Source organism: Heptranchias perlo, chromosome 11 (assembly GCF_035084215.1).
Source record: "Heptranchias perlo isolate sHepPer1 chromosome 11, sHepPer1.hap1, whole genome shotgun sequence".
NCBI lineage: Eukaryota > Metazoa > Chordata > Chondrichthyes > Hexanchiformes > Hexanchidae > Heptranchias > Heptranchias perlo.
The window spans coordinates 31,472,964-31,500,364 of NC_090335.1; the positions used below are offsets into that span (position 1 = coordinate 31,472,964).

General features: G+C 41.2%; 1 protein-coding gene across 13 annotated transcripts in view; it reads left to right on the top strand.

Annotated features, from left to right (window-relative positions):
• Nucleotides 1–27,401, top strand: part of dmd (dystrophin) — a 1,591,310-nt gene that overhangs the window by 1,203,141 nt on the left and 360,768 nt on the right. For all 13 annotated transcript variants that reach the window (XM_067992781.1, XM_067992785.1, XM_067992782.1 and 10 more), the window contains one exon: nucleotides 14,913–15,077. In XM_067992781.1, coding sequence (XP_067848882.1) covers nucleotides 14,913–15,077 — 165 coding nt within the window. The remainder of the gene's footprint in view (nucleotides 1–14,912; nucleotides 15,078–27,401) is intronic.

Genomic DNA, 27,401 nt, shown 5'->3' on the forward strand with positions numbered 1-27,401 from the left:
CCTGATACTGCAGGTAAGTGCCTAGAAAGGCATAGCTTGTGGGCCCGGAGGAGCACTCACTGGGGCTGCACACGTGCCACCTGCCATTTTAACAGGCGCATCTAGGGCAGCTTGTGAGGGCATCATTGAGATTCAGAAGTCAGGGACTGCTGACATCATTCGGACCCCAATGACATTTTAACCTGCACTAGCATAGTCCTGGCCTCGTCAGAGAAATCCGGTGCCGAGGAGCAGCAAGCCCAGAAGAGGTCTGAAAAGAGAAATTAATTTTAATATTTAAAGGTTTTCTTGTGAGCCTGGATAAGAAGGATTGCTCCTCTGGGCCCCACAGGGTGTCCTTGCATCTCCCCTGCCCTAGGCTTCCCAAGGGTCCCCAGCAATGGTCTCCTGTCGCGATCTCATGCCCCTGCCCGCCTGCATCACGTCAGCGATGTTCGGACGGAAGTTGCATATTTAAATGAGGTCCGGGAGTCAAATGGTCCGGGCAACTCTTGGTGAGCCCATGCAAGTTCATCCCATGCCCCGAGTTAAAATCGGGGTTATTGTTGTAAAGATTTTGGCAAAATGTAGCTTTATGATTCTAGTTTTAAGTAACCATGAATCTCTATTTTTCAAAAGCAATGAACCACACAATATTTTAGAGCTACCTTGAGATGACAGTATTTTTCAACTGTTATTTATGTACATTAGTGTGTTAGCTTTGATCGTCTAGCTGTAACTATGTGCCCACTGATCTGAAAAGTGAGTTGTTGTGTGATAATGAATATTATTATTTAGTTGAAAGCATTGCTGAGTAATCTTCCCACATTAGTTTGACTTGTTTCTTCTTGACAAAAGGAGTACTTTTTCCTTTTTCATTATTGAGCTATTCTTCATAGAAGGATTGTAAAATGGTAACATGAATCAATTCATGGTCGAGCCTTATTTTTCTCTCTGACGTAACATTTTACAGAGAAATTGGCTTAAATCAAATAAGATATTTTTGATGTGGATTAGTCTCCTGAAGGCATAAATATCTTGCTTTGTGTTTATTAGGGGATCAATATGATGCTGAAGGAAGATCTATGGAAACATAATTTCAAATCTATTGCTCACTAAAAACAGCTGGCCCACAAGTACATGCCTAAAGCCAAGGCAGTTTATCTTAGCCTAAGTATTTTTTTAGTTAATAGCAATAGTTATTTTGAATCATAGTTAACCCATATCCTGGTTATTACCATGATCAGACTGGATTAATTCCATAATGCAATCAGGCTAAGCATATGTGACTTAATCATGAGCTGTTTTACAGTGAGTAAGTCAAATTATGTTTTATTGCATGGGATCCTGCAATTCTAATGATGTCTTGGGATTATATTCTGTGATTGCACCATCTATAATTAGGCCCATTGGTTTATGGAGGCATATTTCCCAGCAGGAAGCCACAGTCCCACAGGTGCAATTTAAGCATATAGGACCTGGGAAGTTGGGTGTTGCCCAATTTTATCCTTCCCTTTAACAATCCTCCCACATTTCCAGGTCAAACCTTCAATCAGTACATGATACATACAAATCTGAGCCTGTGTTTTTTAAGTTATTTATCACAGAATTGCACTGTGCACACAGCCTGTTCATCTGCCATAGACCTAAAGAGAAGTTGCTTGCAGGTAGTTTTAAAAGAGCAAAAGCTTTTACTGAATATTTTTGTTTTCTTTTCCAGTGGCTTTTTTCAATTTTTTTTTGTTATTTTTCTGTTTTTTTCCCATGTATTTTGTTTTGGGTTTTTTTGCTCTGATTTTGTTTCTATTTTTTGGTATTGCAATATGTTCGGATTGTTTCTGTGAAAACAAAAGCGAAAAAATAGTGTCTGCAAAATTACTAGGGAGCCGACTGGAACTGAAACATTTACAAAAATTCAGCAAAACAGGATATTGGTTAAAAAAAACAAATTGCAGACTTGAAAAAGACCTCTTACAGTACAAACTCCTCACTCCAGCTCTGGGAGCAACAAGGCATCTAACTGCAAGCAGCAGAGTCTTGTGCTGGTTGGCAGGACAGTTTAAAATTAGTGATGGCAAGTGCTTTTAAAGAACCCCAATCACAGTATTTCAAAGTGGAAGTGTTACTAGATGAAAGAAAGCCAGGTTATCTAGCAGCAAAGACTGACTGTTCACATCACCATTAGGCCACCAACTATATCTGTAGGCCTGTCAGTCATCGGCGCAACTGCCTCTGCAGGATCTGGGTCACAGAGAAGCAGCAGCAGAGCAGTGACATCTGCTGCAAGGACACCTGCAGCCAACCTTCAACGTAGAGACAGCGCTGACGTTGGCAGTCAAAGTCACAATTGCCCTCGACTTCTATGCCTCCAATTCCTTGCATACTACCACAGGGAACCTCTGCAACATCAATCTGCAGTGCACAGATGCATCAAGCAGGTCACCGATACTTTATTCACTGATTCAAGCACCTTTGTTCACTGTTTTAGCCTGTTACACTCGTTACACCCTCCCAAGTGGGTGTATTGTAAAAAAACTGGGGTCAGTTTCCCAACAAATATAGGTCAAGGAACCAGACGAATCCTGAACCCTCTTCACCTTAACTCCTGTTAACTGAACTGTCTGGGGTTTACCGGCCAGCTTAAGTCTAGGAGTGAATGATGCTTGAGTTTGGTTCACTGAACTCTCTCAGTTCACTCAGTTTGGATTGAACTTGAATTTCCTTACCAATTCCCAATTAGGATATCCACAAGCTACTGAGTGAGTGAGTTAACCCTTTCTTGCCAAATCATCGACAAAGTCAGACTGCAAATCATGTACCAAAAATTGTTTATTGAATTCAAAATCAGAATTATCACTACTTAAGTTTAAACATTACATGTACAAACAATTAGTAGATATAAATAGTTGTGTCCAGGGCCACCTAGCAGTTTGGATAACATAATTAACACAGTTACTTAACAAAATTAAGAACAGGTTGTAAAGGTAGTTCATTGTATCACCATACTTCAGTATTAATTGGATCGCTGATTATAGTTGAAATCAGTGTCTGAGACTGATATGAATTGATGAGATTAACCTAGGATTAAAATCCTTAGATAGCTGACAAGTTAGCAGCATTGAATAGCCAGTCTATTAAATGGATTAGAGTTTATGGCCTTGATTTTAATTTCCTCCACACTGGCAGAAACGGGGTGGGGTAGTTAAAATAAGGCGGGCCACTTATCCCACTTCCTTCTCGCTGTGAACCGATGTTAACCTACTCTTTTGAGCGGGTCAGCAAGAGACCTGCAGCAAAGAAGCGGGGTCCTACTTTAAATATGCCGATCGGGTCCGATGATGATGTCTTTTGGCCTCCCTTGAGCGGGGCTCCCCCCGTCGCAATCATGGCCACATTCTCCCCCACCCCCCAATCCCTTTCGACAGCTTTCCCCCACTCCCGACAGCTTCCCCCCGCGCCCGACGGCCTCCCCCCGCGCCCGACGGCCTCCCCCCGCGCCCGACGGCCTCCCCCCACTCCCGGTCGCTCCCGACAGCCTCCCCCCACTCCCGATCGCTCCCGACAGCCTCCTCCCACTCCCGATCGCTCCCAACAGCCTTCCCCCCTCCCAATCCTTCCACACGACCTTTCACACAGGTCCCCGGCTGCGGCCTCCTGCCGCCAGATGCCCACTCCCGCCGTTGGCCAGTTAGTCACTCTGGCCGGATGTCGGGCAGGACTCTGCATAGTTTTATTTAAACAAGGCCTTGCCGTTAAGATCGGCAGGGCCTCCACATCCCCGGCCTTGCCCAGGTTCATCGCCTGCTACCGGGCTCCCCCGCACCCTTCCCATCTCCCTGTTAATGTCGAGGCCTATGTATTGGTGGTTAGCAATGTTTCCAGAGCTTATACGATCTTGTCCTTATGAGCAGCGTGGCTGGGCTACTCTTATTCTATCCTTGCGATGGTGGCGTAAGCTTCTGGAGCGTCAAGTTGATGTGCCCCCATTCAGTGGCAGGGTTATCTGTTCTACTCAGATCTTCCACTCCGACTCAATCCACATTACGCACAAGTGACTGTATCTGAGAGAGCTGGCTTAACTCTTACATTCCTTGATCTCCAGCAACTTGTACAATTAGATAACACACTTATCTTTGCCCGTTACTGGCTGGTATCTCCATACAATCTGACTTCTATAACCTCTTACTTCTGTCCCTGATATACCTAGTACTTGTAAAGGCACCCTTCTATATCTGCCAGATAAAGATTACCACAAAAGAAGGCTAGAGAGGAAAAAGAGAATTTACATCTAATGAATACAAAGAGAATCATCATCCAGCTAAACAAAGAGAACCTTTGAGAATTTGATGAGATATGTGACACACACCGTCTTATACACCTTAAATTCAAAGAAAAACCCCTTTCCACTCAATTGAGCAACCTGGGTGACACATGTTGTTAGGGGTCACCTCTTGGTGTCAGTCACTCCTAACAGCCGTGTAAGTGCCCTTGGGAAGACCTCCAAGCTAATGATACCTAGGCATGTTAGGTCACACTTTTACTTTAGCTCCTCAGTCTTTTCAGTAAGAAAGGTTCCTACGCAAGACCAGATAAGGCATGACATATTTATGTCCCACTAACAAGCTATCTCTGGGCCTGGGCTGTCAAAATGGACATTCTATCACTCGTAAGGATTATTTTGTTTATGTACACAAACCTTCATGGCTTAATTGGCTTTAGAAACTTTCATGGTTTGAATTAGTTTCAATTTTCCAGCAGTCAGTTAACTGCTTACATCAATTTTGTTGCTACTTTTAAGCTGAAACTCAATTTTTTTGAACATTTTTAAGGCAATGTACAGGGCATTTTCCTTACAAATTTCCCATCCTCCTTGTAAAGAGGAGATAATATGTCCTGGGTTACAAACACAATAACATCCGATGCATGTGTCACCCTTTCGTTACATAGAACACATGACGGTTGTGAGTACAACACAAGATAATGCTAATATCTTCCACTAAAACGAATAAAATAATTAGTGTAGTTATAATGGTGGAACAGTCGAGCCTTTTCTGACCATTAATTGGAAGTGTATTATTAAAATCATGAGAAAATTAAGTATCGATTAGTAGTTAGGGTAATATAACTTACTATCAGGAATTTCTCAAACGTTATCTTTAATTTTGTCTCCAGCCTGGCAACATCACCAAAACTAAGGCTCGTTCCCTGGGAAACCGTAGTCCTCACTTCGCAATTTGTGTCCAGTCCCAATTCCTACTTGTTTCTGGTTAAAGCTCCTAATTTAGCCAGTTCATCTGTCTCATCATTCCCATCCTTGTCTCAGCCTAAGACCATTGGATGTCTTCTTACTTTTATCCAATAAATTTTTTCCTCACTTCCTCTAACCAACTGTCGACTTCCAGTATCAATTCTAGGTTCTTAATCACCTTTCGCTTTGACGTTTTCATCCCCTTGACTTTCCAATAAGGCAGAATTCTACAAAGCTATTGCATGATTCTTTTGGAACTGTTCCTCACTCTACATTACTCCTACACTAAAGTATTGGCTTTTTGAGTCATTGGAGGCTTTACTTTAAACATGGTCATCCACTTGTAATGCAACAAATAAGTCGATGTCGATCCCGCCATGAAATCAGATTAGGGTGTTTAGTAAGCCTTTCTTGGCTACTCTACTTTGTTGGGTAGACTTCATTATCACTGAACTATGACCCATGCAAAATTCTCTTTAAAATATTCTGTCCACTTTTCATTGTGATACTTAGCAATTAAATAATTTTACCTCAATTAACTCATTGACTTGTTCACACATCTCCAGTGTGGGAAATTGTATAGGGAATCTCAGCTATTATTCAGAGCAATACTTGCTAAAACAGTTCATTCAGGAAACACATCTGAAGTGTTCTAAACTGCAGTTTGGCTCATTGCCACACGCTGGAAGATTGTTACTGAAGGTCAGATCCAAATGCACACATCAGTCTTCCGCCAATCATCGGTAAGAAGCTTTAGGTTGAACAGGTAGCTTCTCCCTTCATTATTATATACCACAGTTTCACTTAGATACTGAAAATTTCCCTTTACAGCTTAACTGTCAGAGCATCTCATGTCAGTGGATCTCGCCATCTCCCTGGAAACAATCAGCTGGCGTAAGCCCCCCTACTGGAATTTTAAGGGTTAGTGTAAACGGGGCATAATCCTGGTGTATCCAGATTCTGTCACCCACCCCCAACAGAAATGGAGCTTTGTGCCCTATCCACTCCAAGGAATTTTGGGGCCTTAATCTTTGAGCTGCTTTAACATATAACTTATTGGCTCCGACATAAATTCCGAAGCCAATTTGACTGAATCTTCGTTTGGGAACTGTAAAGAATTGATCCAAGTGTCTGCCATTCCCGATTTTCTGTAATACATACACCCAAATTAAACCTAAATGGATCTATTTGGTCTTTAACACTCCATCTACTTCTTACATTCCTTTGGATTGGTTTTGCTATGACCAATGATCTGGCTTTCTGTTGTCCTTTTGCCACTTCTAACATTCATCTTGCCTATCCTTAACAGACCCTTGTATGACTCCTGGTCATAACCACTTTTGTTCCCTTCCATCTCTTTATAAATAATTCTACTCAGCATGTTGGATGCCTTTAGACCTCTTTATTCATCCACTAACTTCAGTATATTTCTAATGAGGAGTTACTTCTTTTCCACATCCTATGAAATAGTCCTAAAAACTTTTATTTCTATCTTTTACTTCCTAATTCTGCTTCCCAATTCATTTTTCCTCAATCTCTTCTAATCGACCTAAAATTTGCTGTTCTAGAGTTTTGCATATTTGTGCTGTTATTCCTGGCATCATCCTTTTTTAACAATAGCAAATCCAACTAAGCAGTGACCACTAGGCTGAAGGGTTCACCCACTTCCAAGTGACTGCTCAGTTCTAACATCCTGTTGAATGTTAACTCCAATATAACATTCCTCCCTCCTTGCCCCAGCCACCCTCACAAGTACATCTCTTCACATATTGTTTAAGAAACAGTCACTGAAAACTGCCATAAAATTTGTTGCATTTTCACCCAACCTTTTGATCATCCCTGGTATGTTCATGGTATTTCTGGAGTATTGAAATCCCCTGTGATTATCATATTGCGATTCCCCTGTAACCGTTTTTATTGCCTAAAAATTTTGTTCACCTCGAGCTGGTGATCATTAGCAAATGCTACCGAGTACTTTGTTGCTAATTTCTAACCATTATGACTTCAGTCATCTTCCCCTCTGCTGTATATCTATCCTTCCAATAGCTGTGGACAATTAATCTTATGTAAGTGGATCTAATTCTTTTGTACATGATTTGATTCAGGTTGCAGCAAAAATGCATTTGCATCGTATTTCTCAACGTTAATGTATCATTCAGTGAGACAAATTAATGGGTTGTGAAGAGGAGGATGGAGTCCATGTGCAGTTAGGTACTGCCAGCAGATGTTCTACCTTAAAAGTGGCCCTTGTGGTTGGGGGATCCAAAAAATCCTTGTCACATTTATGTTTGCATACGAAACTTGCCCTCCTCCATTTGTGCTGCATCATGTTAACTCGTTCCTTGCCTCATAACCTGTGCAGAATTCCAGCAAGTTGGAAGCTGATTTAAGAAATGGTTAATACTATTCTACAGGGCAAAGCAATGACCTGTGTTACCAAATAGAGAAGACAAAGTAGTGCATCTGGTTATTGGGAGTTACAGTGTTCTGGCACTGCGCCAACACACACCTTTGGAATAATTATTACTGCCTAAATTTCCAATAAAATCATTGTGTGAGATATTGCATGTCAGTCTGTGAACAAACATTGTCATGCATTGAGATGGCCTTTTATATTTTTTTCTTCCCTCCTCTGATGAAAGTGCTGAAAATAGACAATGACATTAGTACAAGTTTCCACATACACAAAGCCAGATTTCACTTGAAAAAATGGCTCCCGTTGGTTAAATTCCCTCTGTTGCTAATTTTACCAAGAGTCAGTAATTTTGTTTTGTAGTCAGATGACTTTTGTTTTGCTGAAGTTATCAACAGGAGGAATTTCCTCCCTCCTTACCACAACAGTTTTGATTGACTCTGGAAAAGAAAATGCTGGAAAATGACAAGTGATTTAGTTTACTTTGATAAGCAGATATCTTCTCATCGCATTTGGACTGTTTTATCAACATTCTTTTCTTGAGTGAGTACATTGTCCACACTACTAATATAACCATTTTTTCTTTCTCTGATTAAGGCATTTAAAAACTGATAATGTACATTCTTTCTGTCAAATGCAGTCTATTTTCAAGTGGAACGCAGCATGAATTAACCAGCTATAAAATATAGAGAGATTTTTAAATTCCTAAGTAAATGATAACCACTGATTGAAATGCTTCCCACATGGCACCAGCTTGTGATGTTAAGTTATGTTTGAAATTTGTTTTGATTTGACTGGCTTTCTCCTGTCACTTTTCCCAATTATTTCTCCTCACAATCGCTTTGATTTCCATGCAACTTCCTTCATGCTTACTTGTTCCACATGTTCATAGCCACCATGAGTGGTGCTTTATGATCATGTGACAGGTGGCGCTTGTGTAATGCCAATCTTCGTTCTTCCTCCTCTCCTTTCACCCTGTGCCCAGACACATTCAATCATCAGCGTTATTTTTTTTCACACTGTTTGGATATCAGACTGTTGTTGCAAAAGGCCCAAGTTTGACTTAGCCTGAAAAATGATAGCAATAACTTCTCTGACATTTTAAAGATTTAATTGCAGCCCAATGACTACATAGGTGTTTTCAAAACAGCCCCTTATAAAAAGACTTAGATTTATATAGTACCATATCACATCTCTGAGAGACATTTCAAAGAGCTTCACATACAATCAATTACTTTGAAGTGCAGTCACTGTAGTAAGGTAGGCAAATGTGGCTGCCATTTAGCTCACAGCAAAATTTCACAAACACTAATTAATTGAATAACCAATTAATCTACTTTTGATTATGTTGATTAAGGGATGAATGATAGGCAGGGCACCAGGAGAACGCCTCGCTGTTCTTTAAGTAGTACCTAGGTACTATTTGAACCACCATAAAGGCAGACAGGGCCTCAGATTAATGTTATCCATGTGATAACATCTCAGCCTTCTCGGCTCCAGACCTCATTACAGCCTTGGTCCAAACATAGACAAGAGAGCTGAATTCCAGAGGTGAGGTGAGAGTGACTGCCCTTGACATCAAGGCAGCATTTGACCAAGTGTGGCATCAAGGAGCCCGAGTAAAATTGAAGTCAATGGGAATCAGGGGGAAAACTCTCCAGTAGCTGGAGTCATACCTCGCACAAAGGAAGATGGTAGTGGTTGTCGGAGGCCAATCATCTCAGCCCCAGGACATTGCTGCAGGAGTTCCTCAGGGCAGTGTCCTAGGCCCAACCATCTTCAGCTGCTTTATCAATGATCTTCCCTCCATCATAAGGTCAGAAGTGAGGATGTTTGCTGATGATTGCACAGTGTTCAGCTCCATTTGCAACCCCTCAGATAATGAAGCAGTCCATGCCCGCATGCAGCAAGACCTGGACAACATCCAGGCTTGGGCTGATAAGTGGCAATTAACATTTGCGCCACACAAGTGCCAGGCAATGACCATCTCCAACAAGAGAGAGTCTAACCACCTCCCTTGACATTCAACGGCATTACCATTGCCGAATCTTCCTCCATCAACATCCTGGGGGTCACCATTGACCAGAAACCTAACTAGACCAGCCACATAAAAACTGTGGCTACAAGAGCAGGTCAGAGGCTAGGTATTCTGTGGCGAGTGACTCACCTCCTAGCTCCCCAAAGCCTTTCCACCATCTACAAGGCACAAGTTAGGAGTGTGATGACAAAGCAGCCAGCTTGATTGGCACCCCATCTACCACCTTAAACATTCACACCCTCCATCACCGGCGCACCGTGGCTGCAGTGTGTACCATCTACAAGATGCACTGCAGCAACTCGCCAAGGCTGATTCAACAACACCTCCCAAACCCACGACCTCTACGACCTAGAAGGACAAGAGCAGCAGGCGCATGGGAACACCACCACCTCCCAAGTTCCCCTCCAAGTCACACACCATCCTGACTTGGAAATAAATCACCGTTCCTTCATCGTCGCTGGGTCAAAATACCGGAACTCCCTACCTAACTGCACTGTGGGAGAAGCTTCACCACACAGACTGCAGCGGTTCAAGAAGGCGGCTCACCACCACCTTCTCAAGGGCAATTAGGGATGGGCAATAAATGCCGGCCTTGTCAGCGACGCCCACATCCCATGAATGAATAAAAAAAATAGCACTCCCTCAGTAGTGCACTGAGTGTCTGGTTTTCATGTGCTGAAGTAACAGAGTGGGGTTTCAATCTGCAATCTATTGACTCCGATGCAAAAGCACTACCAATAGAGTCAAACTGACAATTTGTTGTTGCCTAGACACAGGTCTATAATGGATAATTATGATTAACCTTGGGGTTGTAAATCTAATGCTGTGATTTTTGTATCAGACGGACATTTCTTTGCACATTTTTTTTCCTTTCTTTCTCTCTGTCCTGTCTATGAAGGTCTCGAGTCATTCTTTTCTTACTGAATCATGTTTCCACTACGCTGACTACAATACAGAAATTAATGGGTAGTTTGGAGTGCAGGATTAACTAGAAAATGTATTCAATTGAACAGTAGTCATATTCTCAGAATTATAATTGAAGCTATCTGTATACTTATCAGTACCTCTCAACTGCCATTGTTCATGCTTTGGCTTTAAACTACTGGTTAAAGGCAGCCTGGAAGCAGACATTTTGTGGAATGTGAGATTACACAGATCTAAAAATAAATGGGCAGTGAAAGCCCCCACTCATGATGTTACTGGAGTGGGACTAGAGGTTGAGTTCTATGTGAAATGTTTGTTTCAAGGGAGTCTCCAGCGAGGAGTTTTTGGTGTGTGATAGGATGTGGACAGCAGAGTTTTGGATGAGCTTAAGTTTTAAGAATTAATTAAGCTTAAGAATAGCAGTGAATTTCAGTCCAGAGACCCAGGAAGTAGCAGAAGGTGGGAAATTGACAATATAGTCTGTTGCAAGCTACCTTGAACTTGGAGCATTCAGTGGCAGTGCAGAGTTTTGGCAACTGAAGAGTACAGCAATGTCTCGCAGAGCAGCCCAGCCCTGATGGCAGGAGCGTCCAGGAAGTCAGGTGGGACAGAGTCGCAGCAATCAAAGAATAGAGCCGCTTAAGCACGGAACAGTAAGGGTGGAATGGGCAATGTGCTGTGGGACAGGTAGCTTCAACTTGTAGATTAAGCTAAAACATACACTTACTGTTAGGGGCAGAAGGCCTTAAGCAGTGGAGTAATGGAGACTGAGCGGGAAAGGAGCAGGGATGGAAGTGGAGGTTCACAGATGGAGTTGCGGAGCTCAGTTGGGAACTATCTGCCCAGGAGCCATCTTTAAAATCAAGATGGTTCTTTTAACTTTGCTTACCAATAAAGACTAAATATGGATTTATATGAATTTCATAGTCATCCACTGATGTTAAAACTGTAATTCAGGAATTTTCTTTGGAATAGACTCTTAAGCTCAAAACTCCAAACCACCCCACCGATACTGTCTCAGGTCAGAGTTACATTTGCAAGGTCTCTGACGGAATAAACAAAACCCTTCAACTTCCAACTTTTAAATTTAACTGTCCTGTATCATTTTGACAAAGTTTTACCTCCTATGACAAATTTATCCCAATTGTGCACCATTATTTCGAAAGCATGATTGTAACTGCCAGCCCATCGTGCAGTTAATTTAATTCCTTTTTCAAATCCAATCAGAATTTTTCTGTCCTAAGGTATAAAATTGCAATGAACAGTTTTGATTCATACATCGTATCTATTGCATGTCAATATAGTTATGGTTTCAAACAGTAATTAAGACAAGGTTTTTGAACCTAATTTTAAAAAAAGGTATTAATGGGATTCTATGAGAATGTTGGCTGTATTTTACCATTTATCAGTGTTAGAAAAAATAATGGCATTAAAGAATGACAAATCCCCAGAATCTGATGGTTTCCACCCCAGAGTTTTAAAGGAAGTAGGTGAGGAAATTGCAGATGCTTTAGTCATAACCTTCCAAAGCTCTCTTGATTCAGGAATTGTCCCTTTAGATTGGAAAATTGCAAATGTAACTCCATTATTTAAGAAAGGTGAGAGAGAGAAACCAGGAAATTATGGACCTGTTAGTCCAACATCTGATGTGGAGAAGTTATTGGAATCTCTAATTAAGGCGAGTGTGACTGAGCACATAGAGAAATTTGAGCTGATTAGAGAGAGCCAACATGGATTTGTAACGGGTAGGTCATGTCTAATGAACTTAATTGAATCTTTTGAGGAAGTAACTAAAATAGTAGACAATGGACTATCTATGGATGTAGTTTACACAGACTTCCAGAAAGCATTCGCTAAGGTTCTGCATAAGAGACTGTTGGTAAAATTAACCCTCATGGAATTGAAGGCAAATTAGTGACCTGGTTAGGAGATTGGTTAGGCAGAAGAAGACAGAGAGTAGGGATAATAGGTATGTATTTGAATTGGAAGGTAGTGACGAGTGGTGAACCACAAGGGCCTGTGCTGGGTCCTCAACTATTCTCTATATTTATTCATGACTTAGATAACACAATAGCGAGCCATATATCCAAGTTTGTTGATGACACAAAGATTGGTGGTATGGTAAGTAGTGTAGAAGGGAGCAGAGAATTACCAAGAGGCATTGATAGATTAACTAAGTGGGCAAAACTGTGGCAGATGGATTTCAATGCAGATAAATGTGAGGTCATCCATTTTGGACCAAAAAAGGATGGATCTGATTATTTTTTAAATGGTGAAAAGCTAGGAACAGTGGAGGTCCAAAGAGATTTAGAGGTCCATGTATACAGATCACTAAAATGTAGTGGTCAGTGACAAAAATAATCAAAAAGGCTAAAGAATGTAGGCCTTTATATCTAGAAGGCCTGAATATAAAGGGGAGGAAGTTTTGCTACAGCTATACAAAGCCCTGGTTAGACCACATCTGGAGAACTCACAAAAGGATATATTGGCCTTGGAAGGAATGCAGCACAGATTCACCAGAATATTACCAGGGCTCCAAGGGTTAGATTATGAGGAGAGATTACATAAACTGGGCTCGTAGTCCCTGGAATATAAAAGGTTAAGGGGTGATTTGATTGAGTTTTTAGGATTTTGAAAGGAATTGATAGGGTAGATAGAGAGAAACTTTTTCCGCTGGTGGGGAGTCTAGGACAAGGGCACATAACCTCAAAATCAGTGCCAGGTCATTCAGGAGAGACGTTAGGAAACACTTCTTCACGCAAAGGGTGGTAGAAGTTTGGAACTCTCTCCCACAAAAAGCAGTAGATGCTAGCTCAATTAATAATTTTAAATCTGAGATCGATAAATTTTTGCTAACCAAGGGAATTAAAGGATATGGAGCCACGGCAACTAAATGGAGTTAGGATGCAGCTATGATCTCATTGAATGGTGGAACAGGCTCGAGGGTCTGAATGGCCTATTCCTGTCCTATGTTCCTATTTGAACTGTATGCATATTAACACAGTGATTGGGACACGGAATGGAGGTTTGTTATTTAACTTCAGTTGGTGAATGCACTCTCACACTACCGTGATTTCTAATTTGAACCCTAAGCAGATGATGTTACATATGAACCTAACGGAGGCATCGCCCAACCACTTAGTGAAAGGGCCTTTTTGTAATAATCGATGGATGCCTCTGATGCTTCCCAGTTATGAGTGATTCTGCCATTGTCAGCATCCTGTGGAGAATCTTCATTTTTACCAGTTGCAACTGTGGCTGGGTGTTTGTGGGTATTTGTGCGAATTCTTGCATACGGAAGTACCATCCTAACACTCAAAAGTGGTCATGACAGAGAGAAAGAAACTAAGTGGACCCACCAGGATAAGAAAGAAAGAGTTGCATTTACGTAGCACCTTTCATGACCTCAGGATGTCACAAAGCACTTTACAGCCAAGTAATTACTATTGTTATAAAATAGGAAATGACAGCCAATTGGCACACAGCAAGGTCAGCAATGAGATAAATAATCTGTTATACTGATGTTAGTCAAGGGATAAACATTGGCCAGGACACCGGGGAGAACTCCTCTGCTCTTAAGACCATGGGATCTTTTACAACCACTTGAGAGGCAGGACTTCAGTTTAACGTCTCATCCAAAAGAAGACAGTGCAGCATTCCATCAGTACTGTACTGAGGTGTTAGCCAAGATTTTGGACTCAAGTCACTGGAGTGGGACTTGAACCCACAACCTTTTGACTCAAAAGGCAAAGGTGCTACCAACTGAGCCACATCTGACACAACTAACTAGCATAGAACCTGCACTCATTAGGTTTCAAACTGAAAACGACCACACTTGCCAGCAAGTATTGTACATTTGCGTAGGAGTGCTGTTCTGTATGTGGTAAATAAAGCAGTTCATAAATGTGGGGTCTCATCAGCATTCAGCCAGTTAAACATCACCAGTCTGTCAAATTTTGCTGCACCTCAGCAGCTGTTGTCATGGAAACAGTCATTCCTGAGGTCTCCCCCTGTGGTTTTAGATTTATTGTCTCCTGTAAATGGCTCATCATCAGGGATTAGCATGGCTGGATTTATCATTAATACATTGTATTCAAACAGGCTGATAATATCCCATTAATGCAAGCTGGAACATGGGGAAGAACTGATTATTTCAGTGCAACATAAATTTTCAACAAGAAGTCCTTTTGAGTTCTGAAACACAATTGCAAAACAAATGTTCCATTCATAAGAGTTAAAAATACTGATCTGAACGATATTGCTCATTACCAACATTTCAGCTTCAGTTTTGTTGCACTTTTATTTTGTAGGTGTCAAAAAATCTGCCTGATAAACAAAAAGAAGTAGAAGAGTTATTGAAGGACTTTACACGATTTCAGCAGCAGTTAAACCTGCTAACGCTGTGGGCCTCTTCTACAAAGGATCAGTTGGAGTTATACAAGCAGGCACCAATACCTGGAGTCTTTGACATTAAGGTAAAAATTATTCTAATGACCATATGCATCATCATTGTAGCTCTCTAAAGTAGCACTGAGTTGAATTTCTCAGTTTAAGATGTCATGAACAGGGTCAGAACTTTGTAGTTACGACAGTAAAGAAAAGTAGCCAGGCAGCGCAAAAACTCCCAGCAGGGTTTTGGTGAACATCAGGGCCTAGGATGGAATTTAGACTGGAGTTTGGGAATCAGAATGGCTCTACATAAGACTCAAGGACCAGGACTACAGTTTGGATAAGAAAGAACTACAATATTCAAAAGTTGAAGACTGAGGATGAATAAATGTGAGAGAAGGGCAGTGGTAGAGGAAGGAGTGGTGACTATTCACAAGTCAGGGAAAGCGAGGAGAGAGAGACTAGAGCAGGAACATCCAGAGCAAATTATCCTCGCCAACAAGTTGTGAAAACTGGCGTGTACTCCACTCAGTTTCTGATGAATTTCGAAGAGTGATCCTGAAATAGGCTTTAAGCCCCTCATTAACAAATAAAAGCGGCCTAATGCCTGTTTAAGGTGGTCGCCAGGGGCGCCTGTATACTGCCTGAGCCAATATGACTTTGGACGTATTTCAGGGGCCCTTGGTACACGGCACATAGCCCTGCGAAATTGGATTTTATTGCCCCAGTTTTGCGCCTAACAGGCGAGAAACAAAGTTCAATTTTGCCCCAGGTTTGTTTATTTTGAGACTTTTCAGGTATCTTAAATTACTAATGTCATCTTCTAAATAAATGGTAAAAAATAAACCTGTAACTTAGAATGTTCTTGGAAACTGAATAGTGCAGCTGAGTGTATCCATAACTCAAACAATATTCTGCAAATGATCAAGTTTAGCATAGTGAAAGGAATTGAAATTCAGAATTCCATGACTCATGCCAACATTGATCTGTTTAGTTATTGATGCAGATGGCAGTGAGCTATTGGCAGCCCTGCTACTGAGGTCCCTGATTTGCCAGTATGCTCACTGCGGCATATTCAAGTTACTTTTCTAGGAAATTTTGGTGTAAGTTTATATCAGGAAGATTAATGCATGTATGTCGTTGTTTGCATCGTTCCGAAAATTCTTTGCCAACATAGAATTACATCGAATTTTACAGCACAGAAACAGGTCATTTGGCCAATTGGCCAGTGTTTATGCCAATTTAACCAATGTTTCAGGGCTCTATTTAAAGTGGATGTGTGCCAGAGGACTGGACAATGGCCAATGTAATGATCATTTTCTAAAAGGGAGACAGAGCTAACTCATGTCATTACAGACTAGTTAATTTAACATCTGTGGTAGGAAAAATTTTGGAATCTTTAATTAAATGTAGAATTGCTAAACATCTAGATGAAGAGAAAGTAATTAGAAGCAACCAACACAGAGTTCAGGAAGGAAGATTTCTGCTTGATAGACCTGATGACGTTATTCAGACCCCAGCGCTATTTTTACTTCCTGTCACGTGTTTGGCACCCGGTGCTGGCCTCGCCAGGAACACTGGGCGCTAAGGAGAAGCAGGCCCGCAAAAGGAAGGCTTTAAAATATGTTATGGTTTCTTTGTGAGCCAGGCGGAGCAGGAGTTCTGCGGCGGGCCCCACGAGGAAACCTTGTGCTTCCCTTGGCCTGGATTCCCCTTCCTCCCCTGAACACAATTGTGTCCAGAACTCCACTCCACATTCCACTTACCTCACTGCCAAGAACAGTTTCCACGGGTCCCCAGCAGAAGCTTCCTGACGCACTCACCTTGCATCCGCCCTCTGACCTCCTCGTCATTCCCACAGGAATCGGGCTGGAGTCGAACCTAGACTATGATAATGAGGCACGGTAGTTAAAATGGCCCAGGCTTCACCTCACCTCAGCAAGTTCTCGCCCCGATGACCTCTTGCTGATCTCTTGCTTGAGTTAAAATTGGGGCTTAGCAGTTAAGGGCTGTTTCTCAGAGTGGTTAGAAATATTAATGGTGTCACACAGGGTTCAGTTCTAGGACTACTTCTGTTAACTGTGTACATCAGTGATTTGATACAGGGCTAGAGCGAGTGCGTGGTGTCCGAATTTGCAGACAATATTAAAATACGAGGCATTGTAAATAATTCTGAGGACCAAAGGAATCTGCAATTGTGTCCAGAACTCCACTCCACATTCCACTTACCTGACTGCCAAGAACAGTTTCCAAGGGTCCCCAGCAGAAGTTTCCTGACGCACTCACCTTGCATCCGACCTCTGACCTCCTCGTCATTCCCACAGGGATCGGGCTGGAGTCGAACCTCGACTATGATAATGAGGCCCGGGAGTTAAAATGGCCCAGGCAGATGGAATTCAATGTCAGTAAATGTGAGGTGGCACATTTTGGCAAAAAATAAAAGTGCTTGGAGTGGAGTGGGTGATGTGGAAGAGCAGAAGGATTTTGGGGTTCAAGTTCGCAAGACATTAAAAGGAGCACCTCAAGTGGATAAGGCCATTTTAAAGAAAAGCTAATGGAATATTGGTTGTTATGGCAAAAGATATAGAATATAAAAGTCAGAATGCATTGTTGAATTTATATAAAACCTTAGTAAGACCACAGTTGGAGTACTGTGTGAAGTTTTGGGCTGCACACTATAGGAAGGGTGTTGAGATAATTGAGAGGGTACAGTTCAGATTTACTGATGCTGCCTGGTTTGAAGAAAAACAAATACAAAGAAAGACTTGAAAAATGCTATCTGTTTTTGGAGATTGCAATGTGATTTGATAAAGGTATTCAAAATTATGAAGGGATTGGACAGAGTAGGTAGAAATAGATTGTTTCCAGTGATTAAGGGATTACATAGAATTTAAAGCACAGAAACAGGCCAGAAGAAGGGAATATAGATGTAAGATTAGACATAATAGATTTAGGACAGAGAGCAAGAGAAACTTTTTTTTACACAGAGGGTTTTCAGGCTATGGAACGCACTATTGGAGTTTAGTGATTGGAGCAGATAGATGTGAAGGAAAAGCCAGTAAAGGGATATGGGAACAGGGTGGACAAATGGCATTACGACTGCAGCTCATGTGAAGGATAAACATCATTATGGACTGATTGGGATGAACGGCCTGTTTCCATGTTGTAATTTCTACGTAATTCTATGTAATTGTCTATGGAAACAGGTCAGGTTAGTTGATCGAGAAAATAGTCTGGATTTGGGGGGTTTGTTCAGGGGCGAATTGAATTATATATGGTCAGGGTATCAATGGACACTCAGCAGACAAACAGTGTGAAAGTGCCTATTCATCAGCATTCACTGCAATAATTCCTACCGTGGCTTTAATCTACATGGTCTACATGGATTTTAGCAAGGCTTTTGATAAGGTCCCTCATGGCAGACTGGTCAAAAAAGTAAACCCCCATGGAATCCAAGGGAAAGTGACAAGTTGGATCCAAAATTAGCTCAGTGGCAGGAAGCAAAGGGTAATGGTCGATGGGTGTTTTTGTGACTGGAAGGCTGTTTCCAGTGGGGTTCCGCAGGGCTCAGTACTAGGTCCCTTGCTTTTTGTGGTATATATTAATGATTTGGACTTGAATGTAGGGGGCATGATCAAGAAGTTCGCAGATGATACAAAAATTGGCTGTGTCATTGATAATGAGGAGGAAAGCTGTAGATTGCAGGACAATATCAGTGGACTGGCCAGGTGGGCAGAAAAGTGGCAAATGGAATTCAATCCGGAGAAGTATGAGGTAATGCATTTGGGGAGGGCATACAAGGCAAGGGAATACACAATAAATGGGAGGATACTGAGAGGTGTAGTGGAAAAGAGGGACCTTGGAATGCATGTCCACAGATCCCTGAAGGTAGCAGGACAGGTAGATAAGGTGTTTAAGAAGGCATACGGGATACTTTTCTTTATTAGCCAAGACATAGAATATAAGAGCAGGGAGATTATGCTAGAACTGTATAAAACACTAGTTACGCCACTGCTTGAGTGCTGCGTACATTTCTGGTCACCACATCACAAGAAAGATGTAATTGCAGTAGAGAGGGCGTAGAGGAGATTTACATGGATGTTGCCAGAGCTGAAGAATTTTAGCTATGAGGAAAGATTGGATAGGCTGGGGTTGTTTTCTTTGGAACAAAGGAGGCTGAGGGGAGATTTAATTGAGATGTATAAAATTATAAAGGGCCTAGATAGAGTAGATAGGGAGGACCTATTTTCCTTAGCAGAGGGGTCAGTGACCAGCGGGCATAGATTTAAAGTAATTGGTAGAAAGATTAGAGGGGAGCTGAGGAGAAATTTTTTTACCCAGAGGGTGGTGGGGGTCTGGAACTCACTGCCTGAAAGGGTGGTAGAGACAGAAACCCTCAACTCATTTGAAAAGTACTTGGATGTGCACTTGAAGTGTCGTAACCTACAGGGCTACGGACCAAATGCTGGAAAGTGGGATTAAGCTGGATAGCTCTTTTTGACCGGCACGGACACGATGGGCCAAATGGCCTCCTACTGTGCCATAACTTTCTATGATTCTAATCATGGATCATTGACAACAATGGCTTCAGAGCCTTGGGACTGTAAAAGTACTGCGGAATTCTCCCAAAATGTTTAATTCTGACAAAAAATCTGAACTCTGTAGATGTACCGAGATTTGCATGTAAACATCGCAATTGGAAGGTCTATACTCTCCTCCATTCCTACGAAGTTGATGGAAATGAAAATTGGGAGAGATGTATAATGGGCGGCTGAATCTATATCGCCCTTTTACACTGTCACCCAAAGTCAAACTTACTCCTGTAGTGTGTGGAAAATAGAACCTTTTACTAATGATGGGAAAGTACACGTTCTAAATTTTGATAGGGTGAACAGGGAAAGACCATATTTCCTCTGGTTGAGGGGGTCAGTAATGAGGGGTTATTGGTATAAAGCTGTCCAAGAAAAAGGAGAGAGGTTCGAAGAAATTTCTTTATGTAGAGAGCTGTTAGAGCATGGAATGCTTTGGCGCAGAGAATAGTTGGGACAGTGATCATTAGATCTTTTAAGGGAAGACTCGATAAACATTTGAAACAGAGGATACAGGGCAATGGGGAGAGTGTGGGGCAGTGTAATTAGTTTTGGATTGCTATAGCAAAAACCCAGCACAACTACAATGGGCTGAACAGCCTCCTGTGCTACGAATGTCTATAGATTATTATTGTATTCAGTCCATGGATACAATAAGCATGTGTTCCTAACGATTCTCTGATAGATTTGTTCAGTTCACAAAAGAATTTGTATATTTTAAAATTATCCACAGCTAACTAATTGTTGATAACTGCAACAATTAAAAATGTAAAAGCACTTTGATATCCCATATGGAGGTTAACATATAAATTCTGTGATAACTTACAGTTTAACAGATAGCACTATCACTATTTCTATTCATCAACAGCTTCAAGATTTAGGATTGCACAGAGCTTTTAGCGTTTGTGTATTTTCATAATGTGAGTAAAGAAAATTCTCTTTGAATTACAATTTCTTGACAGGGCTTGTATATTGCTTTGTACGATGTGTGATTAGAAGAAACAGAGTGCAGGAGCACTGCACCAAATGAAATTTTAACAAACAGGAGTACACCTACAAGTGATGGATGTGGATATAATTGTCAACACTTGCCTTTTCTGACTGTTTCCAGTGAACTGATCTTTTAGTATCGATGGAAGTGCCATGTTGTGACCTCCCCTGATAGCTCAGAAGATAAGTACACCATGGAGTGCAGTACTGAATTGTAAAAAAAGGGCACCCTGTTTGGTCTCTGATCTGGGCTGACTAAGATAATCTCAGTCAACATACTGGTAGATGTCAGGTATAGGATGGGATCTGGCTTGGCTGTGATGTCCCTCACAATTGAATATGCTGCTGACACTTGTGCCTAGATTTGTGTTCTGCCTGATTTTGGGATGGTAATTTGGGCAGGCTGGGGTGGGAGTCGGTTACACTGGATCACAACCCACTTGCCTGATTTTGTAACCTTAATACATTCCATTTCCCATTGATTCCACTGTATTGAGTACAAAACTAGTGCCAGGGTTGTTGGCGCTACCTTGAAAGCAGAAGTAAGTTTGAAGGGACAAGTTTATTCAGTTACTATTGTTGGTAAATCCTTGTTGTTGTGTTATTTTCAGGATTTTCTTTCTTGTTTTTTTTTCCCCTGTTGCCACCTGTTTTGTTATGTGCCCTTGTGCCATTTCCAGAGGGGTTGCCGTTTACCTCTCCCATTTTGGACTGGGCACAATGGACTTATCATTAGGAAAGTCCCTCACTTTCTGCCCCCGACCTCCCAGTACCTCCACACCAGAGTAGAAAGGCAGAGGCACTCCTATCTGCACTTGACAGAGGGAGCAATGCCTGCAGAGGTTTTGTTTTACAAAGGAAGCTGGATCTCATTGGTACTGTTCAGTCTGCTTTCCCACAAGTCTGTGGCTGTGAAGAAGCAGTGCTCAGTAGTAGTGGCAAGGCAGGAATGCACCTGCAAGATGCTCTTCTCTCTCTCTCTCAGGATGGCAGCACATGCAGACCTTCCCGTCAGTCCCCTCCCATATCTATACATTTGGCTGGAAGGGTGCAGGGCCAAGTTTCCCATACATCAGCACAAGAGGTGCAGCCTGCAGCAGGTCCATCTCGGGGCTTAGCTGCCACAAGGCAAGAGCTACCTCAGTCACAAGAGGCACCTGTACCAATGCAATAGCCTCGTACATTCCTACCACTGAGGTGGAACGTAGAAGAATCACTAGGTATGCACATGCACACATACACACATTATAGGTTGTGAATAAAATTATGGTGGCATTAAAATTATTGGAAGTGGCTTTGATAAGGTGACATAATTGGGAAACGTGTAAGCTAATGCTTTTATTAGGGTTTATAGATGATGACATCTTTGTAGTGGAAGGAGAGAAGTTTAGTTATGGCATAGTCAAGTCAGATTTGCTAGAATGTTGTTTGCAGCCAACAATGGGTTGTCCTCTGCATCTTAGTCAAGCTGCTGTTCCTCTTGCGATGTCCTTACTTCTAATGGGGCCCACATGCTCTGGGGCCTCCATGCTACGCTTCTTTAGTAAGATAAATCTCTGCAGCGTGCAGCACACCACCAGATCTTTGAGACCCTATTTGGACTATTTTGGATTCGCACAGAGGACTGCTGACATCTGTTGAAGTGCTTCCCAGCATGAGATGGTGCTTTTAGGAAAGGGGAGAGAAAATTAAAAGAGGGAAAAAAAAGTAAAAATTCGCACAGAGGACTGCTGACATCTGTTGAAGTGCTTCCCAGCATGAGATGGTGCTTTTAGGAAAGGGGAGAGAAAATTAAAAGAGGGAAAAATAAGTAAAAATTAATGGGGGTAATTTTAACTTTAACTGCGGTGATTTTAACTTTAACTTTAAAAACGGTGATAGTGAATCAACAGCCTGATTTACCTCACCCCATTTTGTTTTCCATGGAAAAGAAAATTGGAGAAGATGTAAAATGGGTGTCCTATTTGCTGTCAGCGTTTTTTTTGCTGACGGAATCAAGGGGTTTAAATAGAGTTCACAAACATTTAAGTCAGTACTCTAACAGTTTACAGCATCACCTGAACCCCACATTTAGAACATGCATTAGCCCAGTGTGGTCTGCACATAGCAGAAGCGCAATTAGATAGAAAGAGTTGTTTGGAGACATCGGGAAATTCTGAGATTTGTAGCAGGAAAAGCGGAAGACATGATCAATACCAAAAAAATTGAGGATTACATCCCCATCATCCTCCCAGTGTTTGTACCCATGCCATATATTAATGTTGATTGATCTAAATGTAATGCTTTAGTGTCTTAACTGACAATTGTAAACAATTTTACAACACCAAGTTATAGTCCAACAAATTTATTTTAAATTCCACAAGCTTTCGGAGGCTTCCTCCTTCGTCAGGTGAACGGTATGGAAAAATAAATAAATAAATAATAATTAACTGACAATAATACCTTAACATCACATTTAGAAAAATGTGAGGGACTAGCTTAAAAAAGTAAGTGGGGCAATTTTTCTTAAATAGCCCCTGGCAGGTGTACTGAAAATACTGGTGTATTCAACATATGTTGATATGCTAAGAATAACTTTTAAAATGAAGAAGCAGTGTTAAATGCAGCCCAGGCTGATCAGTTGCAATGCTTACTGGTGCTTTGGCAGATTTTGTGTGATAACAGAAATGTTCAGGCAACAGGATCATGAAGAATGTGTATTTGTGTGTGAATATATATCCATATCATTACACTAAATAAAGAAACTCTCAACATAACACTGCAGTAGTTTGTGTTGGATTTTCTTTTTCCCAATTCCATTTGGAAGAGTAACTTTTTTTTCAGTTGTCGTCAGCAATCATTCACCATTGGGTATATTCACTGGACACAAATGGTAAAAAGTGCATCCAACTGAAACACTGGTTATCTTATAAAAAGTTGCTCTTGAGGCATGTGAATAAGGGCAAGAAGATGATTTTGGTCTAGGAGCACTATTTCAAGATAAGTCATTAATGTAGAACAAGGGGACTTTGTACAAACTAGTGAAAGACAAATTCAGGACTGGTGTCAAACAGCCCACCTCCATACAAAGAGTGATTGATATCTGGAATGGTTTTCCATGTAGGTCGGGTATGTCTTTCCATAGTCTCTAACAATTTTCTTCCTCACCCATGCAGGGTGCATCACCGTGTAGATTCTGGGGTGTATTTCCGTGTGCTAATATTTGTGGGATGTGATGTGGTACTGCCTCTTTATTGGAAGGTCTCGTCGCAGCATCCCTGTGCAAAGAAAGCACAAAATGATCTTGTGCACATGACTTAAGTGTCAGCTTTGCTCATTACCAGCACCTCACCTCTGAGTCAGAAGGTTCAACCCCCATTGCAAGACTTCAATGACTACTGTGGGAGTATTGCATTGTCAGAGGTGCTATCTTTTGGATGAGATGTTAAATTAAGGCTCCCTTTGCATATTCAGGTGGACACAAAAGATCCCGTGACACTGTTCGAAGAAGAACAGGGAGTTCTGCCAGTGTCCTGGCAAACACCACCAAAAATTGATTAACTCGTCATTTATCTCAATGTTGTTTATGGAACCCTGGTGTGTGAAACATTGGTTGTCACATATGTCTACAAAACAAAATGACTACACTTAAAAAAACAAGCAATTCATTAGCAGTAAAGCCTTTTAGGACAGCCTATGGATGTGAAAGGCGTTATAAAAATGTAAGTTCTTTTCTTTTTTATCTAAATCTTTGCAGCTTAACCAGTGCTGCAATCGTCACCACTTTAGCTCATGTGTGTGCCCATAATAAATTCCCATTTGTCGATGCATGTTAGAATGTGTGCACAAAATAACCCAAACCAGAAGCTCAGCTGGCCACCAATTTCTGCTTTGCCCACTGCACCCAATATGCTACAGCCTCCCGATAGCAGGATTGCCAACTCTGGTTCGACGTATTGCTGGAGGTTTCATTACATGACCTTCCCTCCCACCTCCAACTGCCGTAACCAGTCAAACAACCTTTTTCCCCATTTCCAATATTTTGATAACAAATACATGAAAGTATTCAAAGGAATGCCCCTATGATTTTTCTCTTGGGTTGCTCACATCAGTGTCCAGGAGATTGATTTTTAATTCCTGAAGACTCCAGGATAATCCTGGAGGGTTGACAGCCCTACCTCATAGGAGTTTAATAGGTGCTGTTGTTCTATGCCACCTATTGTGCATTGGCATTGTATTGAAAGCCAGTTTCTTGCGTAGAAAAAGCAACCGATTATTTTATACACACACACAGTCATGGATATGGATTACTTCAATCTTATCTGTGCCATCATGGATGCTCCTGTGTGATTTCCTTCCCTTATCCCTCTTATCACCAGGGCCTTTTCTAGTTTTCCTCTGCTATATAGTTCCAAAATTCCATTTATGCACCATGGCACTTTTGCAAGGACGATATAGTTTGTCTGTATGGTTATGGGTGCTGAATGCCTGTATGTCCCTGAGGAAACACATGTGCTTTTCTTACACATACCGGACACGTGAAATATTTGTGCCCTGTCCTGACTAAGGGTTTGTCATATGATTGTTCACCATGAATTTGTCTGTTCTCTGCTCCATAACTGCAGATACAAGTGCCTGGAGAACTTTGTCAGACAGGTGCATTTTGCCTAGAACCTTCCATAATAGAACAAATTTGGTCACTCCTCAGTTATTGTCAAAAACTTTCCAACATTGAATATTGGTAAATTGTCTTATTATTAACTTAACAGGTAGTTATAAAGTCATATTACAGACACATTCAGGTTGATAGATTGCACAGAATTTTCTGACTAGTAAGTGAAAAGGTTGTGCAAAAAGAGTTTGAACTAAAATTGGGATGAAGTGCTAGATTATTATTAAATCAAACGTTTACATAAATGATTCCACACATACTTTGCATGAAAAGGGTAATTTCTACGGCAAAGTCTTCCAAAGATGAGGTGTTTGAGTATAACAGTGAACTTGGAACTAATGCTGCTCTTACAATTATTCATTAAACCATTTTGCATGCAAAAGATGAGATTTTTCAAAGATTCAAACAGGAGGCAATAGAAGATGCCACCAACAATATTTATTTTCACTGCCTTTCTCATGAGACATCTTGTTGCGCTATTTTTGACTTTAACAAACATTATTTCAGGACTTTATTGAGTGAGGATTGGGAAGTGGCCAATGTAATACCCATTTTTAACAAGGGAAGCAGAGCTAATCTGGGTATTTACAGGCCAGTTAGCTTAACATATGTGATAGGGAAAATTATACTGAGAGAAATTGGGCATCGATATGCCCATTTTTCAGGTTGAAACAGGGTCCTAAATCAGGTCACGATTTCCCGCGCTCAATTGACCCCGGAAGTGGGTCTCATGTGAAATTGAATCAGGCGACTAAGTTGCCCAGACGCCCACCTGAAACAGGCAGCAGGTTGATTTGGTTATTCAAATCGGGGTCCTGCACCAGCTGTAGGACCCCATTGTGTAATTAGACAGCCAATCCATGGGCCCCACACTGGCACAGACCAGTGCACGGAGTGATTACTGCACTGACTTACCACCTGTTTCGGGTGCAATTCTAATTTCTTTAACTTGGTCTTTAAAGATGATATTAGCACTATAACCAGAAAAAGATACAATAGTTAGAAGTAGCCAGCATGGATTTCATAAGGGATGATCGTGCTTGACAAACTTTATAGAATTCTTTTTGGAGATAACAGACATAGTAGATGGAAGAAATGCAGTGGGTGTCATGTACATGGACATTAGGAAAGCCTTTGACAAGGTGCCACGTGGGAGATTACTAAAGGAGATTAAGGGGTATGGAATTAAGGGGAGAATAGAAAACTGGATTAAAAATTGAGTACAATTATGAACTTGGAACCAATAAATGACTCCTTTCTTAAGATTTCCCCATCCATTGAACAGGATCCTTTTCGCTTTGTCATAATTTCAACCCAAGTCCCTTTGAGTTGTGATTGACAAACTAGCTACAATTGTCCTCTACGGTCTAATCAAAACTAAATCAAGATTGACAGAACTTATTTTTCTTGTTCAGCTTAACAGATAACAGGGTTAGAGGGGATTTCCAATTGCCTTCCAAAATTTACTGTTGACGTGAGTCTATGCGGCCAGGTAGCATAGGTTGGTAGCACTGTAAAAGAATCTAGAGCAATTAAACAAATCAGCTCAGGATAGATTTTATTGTGGATAAATGTAAGGTAAGGCACATGGAAAAGGTAATGTGAAATATGTATCCATTAGCAAGGTGTAAATGCAAAAGGATTTAGGGTGATTAACACACATTCAGTGACACTTTTTAGTCATTGTGAAGCTGTTGTTAACCAATGTAATCAAGTACCGGGATGCATCTTAATAGTATTTGGTATTAAGTCAAAACATGTCATCCTAACCTTGTATATATCATTAGTGAATTCACATTTGGTATATTATGTGTGATTTTGGGTACCCTACATGTATGCCTATACCTTAAAGCGAGGATGACTTCATTATCAAGGATTTTTCAGGTCGTTTTGTGCATCAGCTGGTGACAGATGGGCTCAATGTGGCACCAGATTTTGATTAGGAAAAGGATGCATTGGCGATAGTACGAAACAGAATGACAAGGATGAGCCTGAGATTTGGGTCCAAGTTACGAAGAGGTTCACACAGAAGTGAACTTATTTTTAGTAGAGAAAAGAAGACTGAAACAAAAAATGATCCAGATCTTAAAAGTGCTGAGAGGCATGGATAATGTAGATGTAAGCAGGTTGTTTCATTTAACAGTGTGAACACAGCACTAGAGGACATAGGTTTAAAATTA